At 38.1% G+C, this 19,166-nt stretch overlaps 1 protein-coding gene across 3 annotated transcripts in view; it reads left to right on the top strand.

Annotated features, from left to right (window-relative positions):
• The window catches only part of MEF2C (myocyte enhancer factor 2C), a 126,953-nt gene that overhangs the window by 83,462 nt on the left and 24,325 nt on the right, over positions 1 to 19,166 (top strand). For all 3 annotated transcript variants that reach the window (XM_010578038.1, XM_010578040.1, XM_010578041.1), the window contains exons 4-6: positions 4,816 to 4,959; positions 11,983 to 12,169; positions 13,326 to 13,373. In XM_010578038.1, the coding sequence (XP_010576340.1) occupies positions 4,816 to 4,959; positions 11,983 to 12,169; positions 13,326 to 13,373 (379 nt within the window). The remainder of the gene's footprint in view (positions 1 to 4,815; positions 4,960 to 11,982; positions 12,170 to 13,325; positions 13,374 to 19,166) is intronic.

The following is a 19,166-nucleotide window of genomic DNA, read 5'->3' on the forward strand; positions in this document are numbered from 1 at the left end:
CTTATCGACTGACCCAGTCTTTTTAATTGGGCAGCTATATTGTGAGCATTTCCAAGACCAGATATCTGTGGCTTCTCAAGCCCTGGAGTGTTGTGGGGAGCAGTTCCACAGCAGATGAACTTATTAAGAAGAAAGGAGATGCCCCTCTACAAAGATAAGCAAACGAAAGGATAGGATGAAAAACAAATTAATTTCTAACCTTCCCCACTCTTCCTGTTAAAAAAATGCTAAAAGAAGAGGATAGTACTGCAGAAACAGAGCCTGGATTAGGAAAATGAAAGGCTTTTCCTCCTCAAAAGCCTTCAAATTGCAATGATTTCCATTGCCTTGATAAAATCAGACCTGGCTGTTAGTGCCATATTTTCTTTTGTGCTTTTGTAGTGATGATAAATTTTGCATGAAATGAAAGTAAATAGTTGTTTATACTTCATTTTACAGCAGCCAGTATGTCACTAAGTCAGCACTTCTCCGCTGAGATTTATAGAGCAGGATTTAGGCTAAATTGCTGGCATATGAGATTTCAGCCAAAGGTTGTTTTCCTTTAACCATTTTGTTTTTCAAATGCCTTGGCTGATTTTAGGTTATTGGAGTCCAATATAATTACTTGTTTAATTGCTTGGAAGAAGTGGAGCTTCCGTAGTTCAAAAATGGCTTATTTTCTTTAAAAATAACTGAAATCTGGCTTGGGATTCTCTAGAATGCAATGCACTATACAATTGTGTAATTTTATCCTCTTAAAAATTCCCTGAATAGTCATTAAAGCTTTGGAAACTAGCTAATCTCCAAGAGGATGCGATAGGTCTGGCTATTTTCCAGGGTTTGTAAGAGGCTATGACAGCTTAACATGGTAAGAAAAATGGTTTCTAAATCACTGCAAGACTGGGTCAAAGACTCTAGCCTGCTGAAACCCAGTTGATCTTCGTCATGACTCCAGTTGTCTCCGATATCCAGAACCAGCCTCTGCTTTCAAGAGGTGACACAGCAAAAAAGAGGAAAAATTGACATGGAGTCCAGAGAGCTTCTGAATAAGGATGGATCAGTTATATACTGGTCTGTGCCTCTTCTAGTTGTGCCGTACCAACTTGTGTTGTGTTGAGTTGTGTTGAAGCACAACAATAAAGGACCTTTATGGGAAGTATAATGTGGTAGGTAATGATGTGGAGGAGAATAAAGTTACAAACAAGGCAATAGAATAGGCAAAACTGTAGCTGGCATGTTGAGAAGCGAGAGGTAATGCTAAGATACTGAGGATCATTATATTTGTCCTGAATACCACGCAGGACCTTAGTGCAGAGGATAAGTGTGTCACTTTCAGTCTGCTCTCTTCTCCAGAGAACTGTGTATGTAAGTGTGTTCATGTGCCTGTGCAGTCTACCAGTCTGTTCTTCTGTCTTTTCCCTTATAATTTCTTCATTTTTTATTCAGTGCCAGGCAAATCTGGCACAAAGGAGGGGTCTCATAGACAATGAAATTCCAACAAGTTTCATTAAAATTATGTGTTCTTGTGCAGAAAAAGAGAACCAGAAATTACTCCCAGAAAAGACACCCAGCTGAAGGCAGTGTTGCAGCATGAGTCCTTACACACAGAAGCAACAAAGAATCAGCAGAAAGATGGGTAGGGGGCACAAGAAGCCCCAAAACACCCAGCCACAGGAAAGCTTCTCTGGATATTGCACTTTACCCCAAAATGCAATTCACAGGCAACCAGGCATTAGTTCCAGCACTCACAAAGCTAGGAGCTGTGCCTCTGACTGCAGCACACTTGTGAAAATTTCTGTTGCCTAACCTTACCACAACTCACTGAAGCACATTCTTTTTTTTCTTTTCTTTTCTTTTCTTTTTTTTTGGGGGGGGGGGGGTGGCAACAAAGGGACAAGGGGCAGGGAAAAAGTGCACTGCATTAGTGAGCTTCATTAGCCATTTCGGCCAAGATACCAGCCAAACACATGGATTGATGGTGTTTGCAAGCGAAAGGTTTGCCTCTACTCTTTAGAGCTGAAGTTAATTTTGGGTAGAATACCAACACGATTTTACTAAATTTGGTCTTTGGCTTTTCTGGTCAAAATAGAGATTGCTTATTCTCTGCCTGGTGCCACAGAAACCTGCTTTCTAAGGGTATGAAAAAAAAAATGTATGAAAATAAAAACATTACTATGTTGGGAGGGAATCTGGTCTCTTTTCAGAGACTGCTGCAAGACATGCCTTGGGTTACATTGCCTTTCCTCCTCTGGACAACTAAAAGATGGCAGTGCATTCTTGCACCTCTACAAACCACAGAAGTGACTATTTCATATGAGTGCTAAGTAGACAGTCGCAGAGCTTTAGGGCATTGTGAGTGTGCTGAGGACAAGGTGGATCTTCTTTCACCCAGACACAGCCATGTGAATGCAGCAGACAAGGATTTGGGAATGGTGGGAGAGGAAAAGATTCAAAGAAGAGGCAAAACATTCCCCCTCTTGTCTCTTCATGTTGCTCTTGATCTGGGTTGTCTGGTAGGATAACAATTGTGCAGCTACCTTTCCTCACCTATGCCCATTCAGTTGCAGCTGTGTTGACCTCTGGGTAAAAAAGAGGTCATTGCCATTTGTAAATAGAGGAGCTGGACTGTCATCTCAAACTTGGAGTTGAGGATGCCGTCCAATCCAGCTCACATCAGCATCATTCCTCAGAGACGCCATGTGAATTAGCAGGACTCCATCAGTGACTCAGATGAGCTCAAGAAAAGGTCCCAAGAGTGCTGATCTGGGTTTCATGTCTGGCCACCTTGATCCAATGCATCTTGAAAACAGAATATTTTATGTATTAAGAAGACAACTCTTTTGGACTTACACAAAGAGTTGAACATTAATTGAGATTAGTTATTCAGATGTAAAAAGAGAAATTTCACTTTTAATATATCATATTGTATCTATTAAATCTATCAAACAACAGCTGATTGCAAAAACCCTCTTTATAAATGGCTTGTTTCAAGCTAGTAGCAGTACAAATCATACACGACTATGTCTGTTCTGCTAGTTAACATTTAAAAGATAAAAGAGAGATAAGAGGGAGTGGGGAAGAAGTGTAGAGAATCATTCATGTTGTTTTAGCTTCTTAAGGTTTGATTCCAATGGATTTATAGTTTTGTCTGTGTGTCAGTAGTAGCTCATGGGATTAGATGTGAAGTCTGTGTAGATACAAAGTCTAAAAAGAAAGATCTACATTGAGCCAGCTTTCCACAGTTGCCTAAATCTGTTTCAGAGGTCCACAACATGAGTTTGGAAGGTTCAGATGTATTAGGGCAGATCGCCATCACTTTGCTGACTTGGTGAAAATGTGAGGTTCAGAGGGTGTGTCTCCACAAGGAGAACAGCTTTATAGCTTTTGCAGGAATAAGAGGGTTCTGTTCTTCAGTCTCAGGTAAAATGCAGAAAATGAAGTCTAATTTTTATTAAATAACTACAATACTACAGAAACAAGGTATGACATTATAATACTTCAGGGATTTGACAATGGTAAACTGGGCATTCCCATAAAGAAAATTATTAGGAGATGTATTTTTCCAAAAGGAACAAAAAGCTCAGATGAGAGGCAGCCATTCTGAGAAGGCAAAAAGAAACCGGTTAGAGTATCCCACACTAATACACAGCACAAGCATAGCCACTTATTAACACAAGGGTGCTATGTGATCTATATGTTGTAACTCAGATTGCTTAGCCAGGTTGCAACTCAGAATTAACTGCAAGCTGTCTAATAAAGTTTATAGACAGCCAAATGGACTCTCTGAAGAGTTTTTGACTGAGACATTCTTCAAGCTGAATTTGAGAAATCTTACAAATATTGACTTTGTGTACTATTGTTTGTACTTGGGGAGTCCACAAAGACTTGTTTCTCATATTCTTTTACGTTAATGAGTGTTCTTTGGTGAGCTGTCAAGGTAGATCAGTTAAAACCTATTTGAGGCCAGGCAACCATTCTGAATTGTTAGCTACTGATCTCACTCTATTTTTAAGCTTTTTTATCTCCATTATTTATCTTGGTGATGATGGTCATGATTGTGAAGGTTGATTTGAGCTGCTGAACCTGAAATTCATCTGGTTTGACTTTTCACTAAGCAACAGTTATAGCAGTGCTTTTTCCTGTACATTAAGCTTCAGCACTGTGCATTTGTAGCACTGTAACTGGAGTCAATAAAAAGTAAACACCATGTCTAGAAGCTCTTAATCGGTATTTCACAGCCACATTAGCAACTCTGCCTTCCCTCTTGTCCTATCAAAAGCATACACTTAGGAATGGTGGGGCATTGCTAATGTCATGCCTTATATCTAATTCAAAGCCAGAATTCAGTTTAGGTACTCCTCTTTCTTTGTTGCAGGTTTGTTGGGTTTTTTTTTTTCATTTCTTTCTCCTGTATCTTTATTTAGAGAAAAGGAAAACACCGGGGTATTCCACTGTGAACAGTATACATCCTTTGCTTTTAATGTTCATTCATTTCAAATGGATAAATATCTTAAAGAAATTGCATTCTGGATGGGTATCTTAATCTCTTAATGCTATTGGACATGGTTGGGGGGCGGTACTATCAGGCACTTTGCCAGATTGCCATCTCCATTCTTTATTGACCGATTCCAGTTTCAGAAGAAAGAGGTCTGTATGGTCCTCTCTTGCCGCTCGTAATTGGAGACCTACAGCATCGATGTGGATCCCTAGTCACTTTCTTTCCCTAAAGCATAGTGTAAAACCTTCCACTGCTGGGCTGTTTGTGTTACTGTAACACTGCTGAGTCTTTCTTGCAGCTTGTGCCAAGGATTGAACTTTCCAAATTATGTATTTCAGACATTGAGAAAGAAAGGACTTAATGGCTGTGACAGTCCAGACCCCGATGCAGACGATTCAGTAGGTCACAGCCCTGAGTCTGAGGACAAGTACAGAAAAATTAATGAAGATATTGATCTAATGATCAGCAGGCAAAGATTATGTGTAAGTACTCTAAGCTCCCTTTCATTTTTTTTACTCTTTGATATTTCTCTGAACCTGGCAGGCATTGAACAAGAAAGAAAACAAAGGCTGTGAAAGCCCCGATCCTGACTCCTCTTACGCTCTCACCCCACGCACTGAAGAAAAATACAAAAAAATTAATGAAGAATTTGATAATATGATCAAGAGCCATAAAATACCTGTAAGTACCAAAGGTTAGATGGCTGTCTGCTGATAACTGCTGCAGTAACAAACCATAACCCTTTCAGTTCTGGCTTCTTAAGGAAAACATTTCAGCTGGAAACAGGCTTTAATAGCCAAATATATAATTAAACACTGTGGTCAGAAAATTTCACACAACATATTTTTCTTCCAAGTCGCTACCTCTGACACACAGACAAAGCCTACTATAGGTGAAACCTACAGAAGGAAGTGAAATATACATGTATACATTATATTCACTTGATTTACAGAACTGTTTTACCACACCACTCGCCTAAATTATGTCTAAAAAATAACGATGGAAATGTTTCTTTGTGGACAGGCTAACAAACCCACAGAATACTTTCTGTGGTGATATAGAAAAAACGATGTAGAACTGAAATTCCTTTATATATAGTAATTAGTGTGTTCTGTGCGTGTCACTTCAGTTCTCAAGTGTCTCTGCTAAACTCAGTTGCAGCACTGAAGGGTTACAGCTACTTGCTCGCTGCAGAGAAACAGACTGCATGAGAGCCTAATGGTAGGATTCAGACATGTTTGTGTGTTGGGGTGATTTTACAGCTTTATCAGAGAATTTGCTTTGACCTCATCAGCATTTCTTTAATGCTTTAACATGAGCTAAATTTTGTTTTAACCAAGTCAAGATTTCTAACCATCGGTCAGATGCCTTGCCAGATATCTAAGAGAAATAACTCTGCATGTGCTATTTTGTTTGCACAAGACATACAAGGGGAGAATACTTTGTCATTATGTTTGATATTACATTTTTAAAGCCAACAAAAAGAATGTGGAGGTTTGGAGGTTATATTTGGCCCTTCTTCCAAATGTGCGTGCAAGAGAAAATAGCAAATCAAAGATTTGCCCAGGTCCAAAGAAGCATCTGAATTTGCATAGGTAACTGCTTGCTTCTAAAAGAGATCATTTGGATGTGTTCATTCCTCATTCCCACAAGTAGGTTGTATGGTTAGCTGCCAAAAAGGATGTCTGTATACCCAGAATGAGCAAAGTCTCTTCTGTAGTGCTAGTCAATTGTGCATACAAAATCTGATACCTAAGCCGAGGATACCTCTTAAGGATGCTCAGATTCTGCCTCATGCAGTGTAGCTGTTCTTTCCATTAATTCTCAGCACAAAGCTTTTCACTCAAGTTAATTAAAATTTGAAGAAATTCTCACATCATGGCAAATGTATTTTTACCAAAAAAATTTAAATAATAAAGATTTTCCTAGAGACCAGAATGGCACCAAATTTGATAAATCAGTATTTGGAATGGCTGGTTAAGGATGCCCAACATGTATATAAAATATCAGAGAGGAATACATATACATTCCATCTTTTATTACCTCCCTTTTTATTTGCTTCTTTTGCATAGCTGTTTTTCTCAGAAAAAAAAAAGCTCTAAAGCTGTCACCATGAATTTGGTTGCTCAAGATGGAACTCAGTTTGACAAGCGATGACTGCAACATTTAGGGTGAACATTATAAGCTGGAATGCTTAACCCTTTTTCACGTCAAAATCTTAGCAATTGCCATTCCTTTCTTTCAAGGATGACCTTTTGGCTTGTTCAAATCCAAGTGACAGAATTTTCAATCAGATAGTATTTAAACAAGCTACCTTAAAAATTGTGTTTGGGATGGTCCTTCAGATCCTCTGTTTCTCTCATGCTACTTGTTTTTGTTCCAACAAAGCAGCACATGTTATAAACATTTGAAATCTTAAGACATGAAAAAAACCCTTGGAAAAAAAGTCATTCCTGTGATAGTGAGTTCTATCAATTTCTTTATGTCCATAAGCATTTGGGAAAATGATCCTTTCTATAAAACTAGGAAAGTCTTAGGAATTAGAAACAACACACTTAATCTAAACACGGCACATCACTTTTGTCCTCCCAAAAATCAATGGACTTTCCCTCTGGTTTATTTCATTAAATTTAACCTTTTGATGTCAAATATAGTCCTACTTCAGCTATTAACATGGTGATTAACTTGGTTTCCTGAGCTGTATTTTGGTATAATGTAACTTCCTACCTTGCAGGGGTGTTACAAGGTGCAGTGTATTATCTTTTTGTGAAATTACTTCAGAGTTGTTTCAGAGATACAGAACTGCAAAATGTTAGCATTTCTTTTCATGTAAGACAGGATATCCCTTCTTTGAATACTGCAGAGCTCAAGGTCTGTGTGGTCCATCAAGCTGCTTACCACAAAAGGAAGAATCAGTAGATGTTCTCCCCTAATGCAACCGGAGCTCCTTCTCTTGGCATAAGCCAAGAGGTAATGAGCAAGATAGAGCTCAAAGCTAGTGCATAATGGAAATTTGCAAATCTAACATATGTTTTTATATATACGTATTATATATATTATAGTGTATATGATAATTTCCCTAACTGTGCAAATCAGTATAACTTCAGGGAAGTCAGGGAAGTTACATTCATTTACTTGTGATCATCAAATGTAGCCAAGAAAGTTGGGGAGGAAGAAAGCAAAATTGAACAAAAAGTCACCAAGTCAAGTCATTAAATCACTACTTACAAAATATATAAAACAATGCAATGCCTGTGCCTGGTCTTGTAACAGAATAAAGCTGCTGCCAAATGAAAACAAAATTGGCTTTTGCTCCTAACAGCTAAGGCCAATAATGTTTCCTCAGATAATTTTCTGGGGATAAGTATTTATATTGTTCTAAAACATCTGATAATAATTAGACATTTATTTGTAGTTTTCATAAGAGTGATGAAAGCAGAGGAGACAGAAATAGTCCACTAGAAGGGAGCTATAAGTATCTCTGTCTCTAAATAAATGAAGGCCTGGTTGAACATGGGAGGGACAAAAACAATATTTAACACAGAATGTTTGGTCCATTAATTTCCAAGGGGTTTGAGTCCCCAACGCTTTGCTTTGCACAACGTACCACAGCTTGTGGAGCACACGGCTGACACAGTGTGTGCTGCACGCTGGCGGTACCCTCTCAGGTGAGCCATCTGCCCTCTTTGGCAATTGTGTCCAAAGGTGAAAAGACGGAGGAAAAAAGAAAAAAAAAAAAAAAAAGGCAAAAAGGGGCAAGCTGCGTACACATTAGAGTAAGGCTTCATCTATGTTAGTAAATTAGCAAATGGCAAAGAACATACCGAGGCAGCGGGAGGTGCTTATCTCTGCCCTGAATTGTTTGAACAGTCCCTGGCATGCTTTTGGCACCCACCAAATAATGATCTCCCAGACAATTTCTTAGCTCTGTTTGGTAGTTAGCCCAGGCCAGGAACAATTCCCAATTGTCAGTTTATATGTAGTCATGATGTTTTTGAGGTTGAGAAAGCTTAATAGTATGGACATGGACTGCTTTGTGGCCTCAGATGGCCTCAGTTTCTAGGCAAGTTTAATTTACTAATATAGATATTATGCAAGTGCATCATAAGCTTTAAAGTCCACCAGGCGTAGCTGGAATAGATATGCCCCGTGACTTACCACCAAGAATGACTAGGGAATCTGCAGGAGGCTGCAGTTCTTGGTGAAGTAAATATAAGACTGTAACAAAATCTGGGCAACCAGAGCAAAACTGTTGCTGGGGACTTACTGTTTAATACTGGTGCTTATCCTGAGAAACTTCTCTCTCTAACCTTTCACTGCTGAGGAGAAGAAATAAAAACTACTGTATTCCAGACATAGTGTGTATTGTGCTGCAAAGCACAGAGTAAACTGACTTTGCCCTGATAAAATTGCCTGTGAAGTACTCTGTAAATAGAAGTAAGTATATCCAGATAGTAGGTAAAATAGTGAATATGAAACCATTACTACAGAAATTAAGAAAATATTTTAACTAGTTTAAAAATTATATTTAAAATGACAAAATGAAAGCTAAGTAACTGTTTCAGCAATGTTTTTATATTTCAGTGATGACTAGGGAGACTGGCAGCCACAAGAGCAACCAAGACTGGAGCTCTTTTGTGCTGTGCTAACATAGAAAAAGAAGATTCCAGCCCTTGAAGGGTTTGGGTTGTACATGGAAGAAAGACAGAGTGTAATGATGAAAGCAGACAAGCCTGTTGAGGATTAGCAAGACCTTCACACCTGCATTTGTACCTGTGTTTTAGTTTAGATAACTCAATAGAAGTTTGGATTAGGAAGAGAAGTTAAGAAAATAGAGGCAATACTGATGTCCACCCAGGCTCGGAGGGCAGAGTTCACAGATCTCATGACAGAGGTGAAGAAGACATTGTGCAAAGTGCTCCCCAGTGGGTGATACTCAACCTGAGATGGGCTGGCACTCGGGCAGACAGGATCATGTGCTCAAAGCCAACAGACAGAGAGTTCTCCACCACAGCCCCGAACATTGCAATAACAAGGGACTCCGTGTTGGCTTATTCGTGTCTCACGTCAGGCTGGAGGTGGAGCTAAGTCATCTCTCCTCATGTGAATTCACTGGCTAAAACCTTTTGAAAAGGCAGAAACCAGCAGCAGCAGCTGATTTTGAGCTCCAGGAACAGCCATGGACTTCTGACTTACACTGGATTTGGGAACCTTTGGGGTCTGTCTGTGACCAGTGCGGAGAATGTCTTGCTTCAAAACATACCTTCAGACTGATAAGATGTTTCAGATTATGCTATGTGAGCCTATTTCCAAGGGCCCTAGACCTCAGTCGTGACATACGCTGGTACTCCTTGTGCTAGGTACTTTGTAAATTTTCCTTTGAAAGGCAAGTGACGCATGCAACTAGTGAGCTGGACTTCACCTGTAAGCACATCTGCAGGCATAAAAAGGTGGTTCCTGAAAAAGCATACTTCAGCAATGACATTTTTCATCACTTAATCATTTATTCTCTTTTTTCTATTTGTGAGACACAAACATTAGTATGTTTCAGAATCCCTACACAGACCTAGCAGCAAGTGTAGTTTTGCTCCTTACACAGTGAACACCAAGACACCTCTCATCCCCTTCCCACCTCTACTTAAACCAGTCAACTCTATGGAAGAATACGGCCCTTGGGGTGCATTTCAGCTCCTCGGCAAAGGGAGGCGAGCCCCAGCGTGCAGCCTCCCACCTGGGGAGCAATGCCAGCAGGTCCGTCCACTCGAGCGCCCGACCTGATCTCAGCCATTATGCTACGGCCATCTCTCACAAAACCAGGCCACAGCTACGTAGAGGGTTTCAGAGCTAAATTAACACTTTGAAATAAGTCCCAAGGCATTTGTGTAACATATCCTTCACATCATATGCTGAACTAAATCTTGCTGTGTGTTTCGGTGGTTAAGCAAAATGTTTCCTCTATATTTAGAGCAAAATTATGTCTGCGCCTAGGAAGGGGAGAGGACAAAAAAAAAAAAAAAGAAACTTAAGGGATAACTGTAATTTGATGGCTAGCACTGTAATACGCAGGGCACAGACAACAGCTCTGGCCAGCCAAAGAAGAGACGTGTGGGTGGCAGAAGGTCAGGGTGCCTCTGTTCCCTGACACAGCAGATTATGTGTCCAGCTCTCAACGTACTCCCTCTAGGTACATGAAGATTTACCAGGACTATCAGCTGCCAACAACAAATTTAAAATCTGTGATTTCCTCCCTCTGAAGCTGTTACAAGGCTGGTTTAAAGAATTTTTTGATGGGTTTAGACTCTTGAAGCTTATACGATTTTTAAATGGTGAATTAAGGGGTACTTCATTTGCATTCAGGTATTTGAATATATAAAATGCTGTCAGGTAATTCTGAAAAAGTTTTCTTTCCCTTCACAAAGGCAAGAAATTAATTATTTTGGAAACAAGTAAATTAAATATGGAGTTCTAATGCATTTGAATGCCACCAGAGTCATAAATTTTAAAGGAATTCAGGCAACTGCCACCCAAGAAAACGCCAAACAACAAACCCACCAGCCAACCAAGGAAACCTGAGTTGGGCTTTCTGGGAGCATAGTGAGAATCAGGTACTACATGTCCTCACAAGCTCTGTCAGAATGGTCGATAATTTGGCTCTTTTTTGAAAGGGATTCTTGCAAAGGAAGTTGGCTGAGCAGAGGATCCTGCCTTAAAGCATGAAAACAGTGTATTGAAAAGGTGTCACCAAACACCACTAACCCCCCCCCCAAAACGGACCAAAACAAAACAAAACAAACAAATAAACCCAACCAGGGGAAAAAAAAAACAAACAAACAAACAAAAAAAAAACCACAAAGAACCCAAAGACTGGTGTGTATCTGAACTTCTTGTATTTGCTACCTGTCCCGGAGTATAACTTTGTTTCTTTTGAGCCCCTCCAAGCTAAGATAGAAACTTTAAAAAAAAGGTAATTTACTGTGTTGGTGCCTTTAACATGATTTGGGATCATTCTGGTTGCTAAAGCAACATAAGCTGAAATTAAAGCTTTCCCTTTTGCATTCCACCCCTTCTAATTTTTATCCATGCAATGAAGTCATCATAATCATGTACCTTTGATCTTGCAGTCATCTGTGACACTAGATTAAGATATCACAAGTGAACAATTACGACTTCATGGAGTGAAAGAAAAAGAAAATTAAGCTTCATAAAGCAGGGGTTAGTTTTAAACAAAAAAAAAAAAAAGAAAAAGAAAAAAATCTTTCCAGTTCTTACAAACTAAATGTGCAAGCTGCATTAAAGGAAGATGGAATCATGATTTGAAATACCATATTTAAAAGCCTTGGTAACTCTTTTGAAACTCTTCTCTTGACTCTTGGGGGAGGAGGGAGAGCGTAAATATTTTAACCACCAACTACAAAATATTCCAACTAAATATAGAGTAACTGTACTTGAAGGCTGTTGTGCTTCTGTACTATTCTCGTCTTTGTTTCCCTTTTTTGCTTGTACAGGCTGTTCCACCACCAAACTTTGAGATGCCAGTTTCTATCCCAGTGTCCAACCACAACAGTTTGGTATACAGTAACCCAGTCAGCTCACTGGGAAACCCCAACCTTTTGCCGCTGGCTCATCCTTCTTTGCAAAGAAATAGCATGTCTCCTGGCGTGACACATCGGCCTCCGAGTGCAGGTAACACAGGTAGGCTCTGTTCAATCCCATCCCTTTAAATGCTCTTTTATCAGCTGCTTCTGTGCCTTAGGTCACTTTAAACTGTACTCTGAGAAACAAGAACTCTGTTTTTACCAGTCATAACAGTTTGTCCAAAATTGCTGTGTTGAAAAATCAAAAGAAGAGCCAAAGGGGTTTCTATTCCCAATTTAGAAAATTAAAAAAAAAAAAAGTTCTAGAAAAAGCTGAATATTGACTAAGGTTAAAGGAAATCAATAAAGGATAAAAGGGCAGACAATTTGCTGTTTCATAAAAAGGCAACTTGTCTACTTAATTCATGCAAGAACTCACTATACCATAAAGCTTAAGGGGGCAGGGGAGAAAATGTAGCCAACTCAAACAAGTTGAAGCAAGTAAAATAGGACACTCATTACTTAAATCATCGGTCTAGAGGCTAAATGCAGACTTTATTATTATTTATGCATTCACAAGTTCCTTGATGGGTAAATGTTAGTTGAGCTCTGTACTTGAGTGCCTTGTATAGCACGAGGCTGGGCTTTGCTCTGGTGATGATGAGGACTCACCTCTGAATAGGATAAATGGGGATTAAGTTCGTTCACTCTGTCTGGCCAAAAGAACATCAAGATCCTTAAGTATACCAGGTTCAAAGAACCATCTGAGGTCCCCAAGTGCAAAGAGAAGTTTTAAAAATCCTTAGAGTGAATGTCTATGAAAGGCTGAGGAAATTAAAATTAAAAGCTATGTAGATATATATTACAGCTTCTGAGTTAAATTCTTGTCCAGGAACCTTCAGACTATTCCTCCCAATCCTATGTGGAAGCCTTTGCTTTTCTGACTAATACTGAAGGAAAGATAGTTTTCAAATGAAGGTCTACTATACATAACTTTCAAATATAATTGATTTTTCATATGCTGTGGAAGTATGAAAATAAAATGATGAAATGATGTGTAGTACCGATTTTGTCCTTGGAAGGCAAATATCTCGTACGGGTAACATTAAACATTACACTTTTATGACTATGGGTCCAATCCGATGCCTATTAAAGTCAGAGGAAAACAGTGGTGGGTACTGGAGCAGGCCATCTGAAGTTAGAGAAAATGTTTTGAATGTTTGCCTGTTACAATTTATCGTGCTCATTTGTAGTATTTCATTTCAACACCCTAGGTGGCCTGATGGGTGGGGACCTCACAACCGGTGCTGGCACCAGTGCAGGTAAAGAGAAAGAGTTTATATTTATCTTTCTAGGTGAACAAAGGACTTCCTTCAAAGGCTGAGTCCTAAAATAGCTCCATATTGGAGGTGGGATATTAGAAAGTGATGGGCATCGGTTTAATTCCCCCAGCTGGGGAATGGGGAGTCGATACTTCTGCTTCTCTTATTTGTAGGAGGAGGCTTGTTTTCAGCAATGTCAAAAATCTTACACCTCAACAAATTCCACAGATACAAATGTCTGTTTTCCTTCACATTAGCCTTTCTGTAAAAACTTTTGGGTCCATTGCATAGCCCTGTTCAGGCAAAACTTCTACTGATGCCAGCGTCAGAAACCCTGATTCTTTTTAAGTCACAGCAAGTTTTTCTTTTGACTTTAGTGGAATTGGGGTTTTGTTTTATGAATTTAAACTTGAGTAAAGATTTCAGTCGCTCATCAGACTTCAATCTACTGATCACAGATTTGATTTCACGCCCCTGCTCTAAGACCATTGCTAGTCAGCAAAATCTGTTAGCATTTACTTAAATAATCAGTAATTAACTTAAGCTTAGTTTTATGTATTTGCTTAAGTGCTTTGGTACACAACAGGGCAAGGATTTTCAAAATACCCATGCAGAGAAAAAGATTAGCCCCTTTAGTCCTGCTCCTATAGAACTAATGAAAACTGTACTTGCTAAGGTCTGTGTTATCAAAGCAATGTTGTCAGAGTAGTCCCCTTTGCTCAGTAAACTCAGTGGTTTGTTAGCAATGTCAGCAATGTTGCATTATTACAAATACGGATTACAAAAGACAATGGCAAGATTACTGTTTCAGTTTGAGAAGTAAACACATATGTTCGAAGAAAATAAGCTGAGTGGTAAAACATGGAACACATCCAATTTTACTGGGTTAACTGCTTTCAGAAAGAACTGTATGGAAAAATAGTTGGAAGATCCATTTTGTGCACTGTAATCCAAGGCTGATATATATGCCAATTCTGACGATGTCTCATGAAATTACTTATAAAGAAATTCTGGATATAGTGATCTTTTCTTTCTTGGCTCTTCTCAGTCTGCATTAGACCACCCCTCCTTTTATCTTCATGCATAGATGAGTCACAGATGTTTGTGTGATGCATTTGTAGTAAAATTGAAACTGCACAGCATTGTATCAAAAAGGCACTTTAAATGCATGCTGTAGCTTTGAGGGGTCATTTTGTATTAATTTAGGAGTAGGGAAGGCAGACCACAGGAACTTAGCTATTAGTCTCCTTTGTTCTCAAAAAAAGAAAGCATGATAGAAAATTATAGTTTTGTTAATTATCTTTTGTTAGCCTGCGAAACACAGCTAAAGAAAGATTCATTCTGGAGATGTTCGCATTTCATCTCCTTTTAACCTCTTGCACAGTCTAAACTTCAGGAAAGACAACGGAGGGACTCGGGTAGGAAATTGATTGCCCTATTAAGGAGCTCCCTCTACTGTCTTATTAAGAAATACCATTGCCTCGTTCCTGGTTTCCCTGTTCCTTTAAAAAGACGCTGGAAAGCAATTAGTAAAGAAGGCAATGTTTTCTTTTAAAAGGGGCACATACTGAAATAAAAGTTTGTCTACACACGCATTCAGCTTAATAATCCTTGTGCTTAATAAAATCTGTATATCAATATGCCAGTGGAAAATTTATATTCCTTCTAAATACATTTTTTTCTCAGAAATATATTAAAAGCATATATAAGCGTAGGAAGAGGGATAGCTTGATTATTTACTTACAAATTAAGAATTTGTATTTCCTGCACGTAGTGTTATGCATTAAGCTCTCAAGCAATGTAACTTTGGAGTAGGCAATTGATTTGAGGGGCATATGTATGAGGGGCATTGCTAGGAATGCATCATAAATATTTAATTGTGTGAATAGTCTTTGTTCTTTATCTGGCAATAAGAGCTTTAAACACCATTAAAGAAGTGTTTTCTAAATCTCTTAAAGGCAGAGCAGTAGGAAGAATTTGATACAGGGCTGAAGAAAGATTAAAAGGTCACTATAAGGTTGAATCCTCTGTCTTAGTCGCATCATTCCACAATAGCACTATTTTGGACAGTCCTCTTTCTTTAGGGTGCAGAAGAATAAACATCAAAAGTTCTCTTTGTTCATCATTCTTCACAAGAAACAGAGACCTCTGTGTTTTCTTCTATTTGGCATCTTAGAAGCTGGTAGCATGAGCATGTGGTTTAATCTGTTGGGGTTCATGTTTCTGGCCAAATTAGAACATTATGAATTTGCATTTTTCTGCAGTGTCCAAAAATAGCATATATTCAAAATAACATACTCCAAGAAGAAGAGTCTAAAGAGTTTCATTTCTGCTATTACAAAATGAAACTACTTTTGATTACTAACACCAGGCCTCAGTTTCTGTACTACTTTAACAAATTACATTATAACAAATTGCATTATAACTGCAATATCAGAAATGGAAAAAGATTAGTTAAGCTTGTGTTTTGAGAAGTATGTTATTTTGTTGGTTTGGATTATTTCAAGTAATAACCCTGAAATCATCCACAATTTACCTTGGGAGTCAACCCAAGACATAAATAGAACTTTAAAAAGCTGACTACTTCTTGATTATCCTACACAACTAAATACCATCAGTAGTATTTTTAAGTTAAACCAAGGTTATCTCAGGTTCGTTAAAGTAAATTTGTTCTTAGCCAAACACTGATTGAATAGTTTCTATCATGTGATAGTAGCAACTGCCAACAAAATTAGAGTGAACTTCACATTTAGTATAGTTGCTAAATTATAAATACAGCAATGTCTTTGGCACTATCTTCTCAAACCAGAGGCTTTTGATTGAAAGAGGGAACAAGAACTTTTTGGAGCCAAATTGGTATGCTCTAAAATGATTCTAGTTTATGCCATAACTAATATGAAGACTAAGTGACATGTTATGTGTTTACTTAATAGACTATGTGAAAGTTCTTTGAATTTTTAGGGAGTGTAGTCTTTATCAAAACCACTTAACAGTAACTTGACCAGAAATAAATAATGTGTACAAGGTTTTAGCACTGTAAATTATGTGAACTCAAGTTTTACGCAGTGGCTCAATATTTATTTTGAAAGCCTCATGAAAGATTAAAACTTCAAAAATTTTTCAATAGTTTTAATATCAAAATTACACAGTATTGGGGGATGTCTTTCTTTGCATCTGTACTTTATACTTTTCATTTTCAAACTGAGTTATATTTTTAGATTGAGTTATATTTTTCATTTTTATACAGTTTTCAGATTATGACATTTTGTATTTTATAATTAAATTTTCTTTTGAATGGAATAAACCCATATAGATCAACAGAATTTCTTTATGGTTTAAACCACTATAAATAGTAAAATTGAAGGAAAAATTCAATCTCAAGTTTTAAATCCAGGATAGGTATAATAAAAAATATACTTGCTTTAATTGTTTATTCACTTTCAGTAATTTGTTTCACTATTTGATTTCTGTACTGCCTCCATCTTGACATTATTGTTAAACTACAGGAGCAAGTTATTCAAAAGTACTTGGGACTCTACAAATGCTGTCTGAGGGATTAAGTGCTTCTTCTCTTTAAATCAAGCATCCTCAACCTCAACCTTTAAACCTCTTCTTTAAAATCATTAGAAACTGAAAAGATCAGTAATGCATTTTGAAAAATTCATCCCATGTCTTTTTAATAACTGAATCCCTTATTTACCTATAACTCAGCAGCTAGTCATTTTCTTCTGGAAATTAACCACAAGCTAACAGTTGCCTTCTCATCTTCTGAGGGCTGAGGTCCTGGATCTGCCAGGCAATATCATAATTTGCTAGTGCTTTCCTGCTCCTTTTTCTTTTCTTGGTCATGTACTGACTGTGGGTGAATGTATTATATATTCTACTAGTATTTCAAGCCACATGGGAATATACGTAGTAGTAGGGGGGTTTAATTTACAAGCCCTCAGGGCAGAGGCAATCTGGATTGTATCGTCTCAAAAAAGAGTGATTTACTAAAAAGATGCAATCTGCCGAAATAAGCCTACAAGCAGTACTGAAAATAAGCAAAGATTTCAAAGGCACCTAGTTGCATTAGTGTCTTTTGAAAATATAAATATAAATAAGCAAACTAATACTAAAAACAAAAATTAAAAAATTAAATGGTTACATAAATATTCTCCACTGTGCCCTGAAATCATGCTTGGCATAGTCAAGAGAAGATAATTCTTAGGCTACAAGTGTGGAATATGTTAAATAAACAAGTGAGCTTAGAACAATGATTCCCAAACCACAGTTTATGGGCAACCTGTTAGAACTGGGTTTACCAGGGAGAGCATGATAAGTTGTTGCCCTTCCCTTATTACTTGATGAGTGCAGTCACCCACAGACCTCTGATCCAAAGATTGGGCAAGATGTGGTGCAAAAGTATAGTAAACAATAGTTCCTGTCCAAGGAAGTTTACAGTCCAAAAGAGAGAACACGCAGTCATTCATAACATAGTTTGTGATGCAATAGTGCCAAATCCAAACAATAAGAACTCATAAATTGGCAGGTTGGCTTAAAACCATGGAGGGGGATAAGAAATGAAAAATATAACAGCTCTCCTTTTCTCTTTTTCCACTCACATTATGCCATTAAGTCTTCCCTTTTCCAGCTTTCCTCCCCATAAGGAGGATATATGGGGGGGGCGGGTCAGTGTTTTAAGGGAACTACCTAGAGGTAGAAGATTTGTGATAAAGCAGGGAGAACGGTAGAACTTGTCTGACAGCTCTAATACATAGTATGAAGGAAATAGTCTGTCCAGCAGTACCTGAATTTCATATATGTGTAGGCAGCCAACACAGGCCTTTCCAAAATTAAGTCCTATTTCTGCCCTAAGCAACTGATCTGTTTTATACAGCTTATTCAGACTCTTTTCATACAGGTAAAAATCACATCAGTGAAACTGTGAGAATAAGTTTGAAAGCATAGATGCTACTGTCCATGTAAAAATCAAAAAAATCTTGCAAATGGTGTCATATGCAAAGGTTGGATGCATGTATTTTCAGCTAACTCATGTGATCTCTTACCAATGAATAGATTCATGTAGGCTCTGAGTAGACCTCAATGAAAATCTGAGAAAATTTGGCCTTTATTAGGTTTCCATCAGTTGTGTAAGTGTTGACTTAGTAATTTATTTAGTTATTCTCTGTCTCATCATCTCTCTAATCAACAGTGTCTCAATATTTGTATTTATAAAAAGACAGCTTGAAAAGATTGAAGGGGAGAAAGCCCTAAGTTCACATGTAATGAACAATTAAGTGAGTCATACAAACTGTGGTTCTTTGTAAGTGGGATTTTAAAGACAGGCGTGATTGACTTCTTTTCCTTTATGACAAGCAGTTTCAAATGTTCCTCAACAATAATTTGGATTCTTTAGATAAAGTCCTTTTCCTAGTGAAGTCTGGGGGAATTTTATGCTTTACTTTGGTGAGACAGGGATTTCACTGGGGTTTTTGTGCATTCTTGCTCATTAAGACACCACATTGCACACTCCAATCCATATCCTTGTCCAAATTCAGAAAACATAAGAAGGCATTGCAAATCAGCAAACATCTGGATTTCATGCCTATCCTGAGTCCTGAAAGAGATAGCTGATGCCTCCTGGATCTGGAATGCAGCAATGACTTTGGTCTGAGAAAGAAAGCAAGAAATGCTTTTAACCTCTTGAAGTGGGGACTGCAGCCACATGTGGAAGCTCCTGGCAGTATTAAATTAATGTGACCCCTGCCCTTTAACTTTTAACATGATTCTCCAATGAAGATATTCAATCCA

The sequence above is a fragment of the Haliaeetus leucocephalus genome, unplaced genomic scaffold (assembly GCF_000737465.1).
Source record: "Haliaeetus leucocephalus isolate CR32 unplaced genomic scaffold, Haliaeetus_leucocephalus-4.0 Scaffold598, whole genome shotgun sequence".
NCBI lineage: Eukaryota > Metazoa > Chordata > Aves > Accipitriformes > Accipitridae > Haliaeetus > Haliaeetus leucocephalus.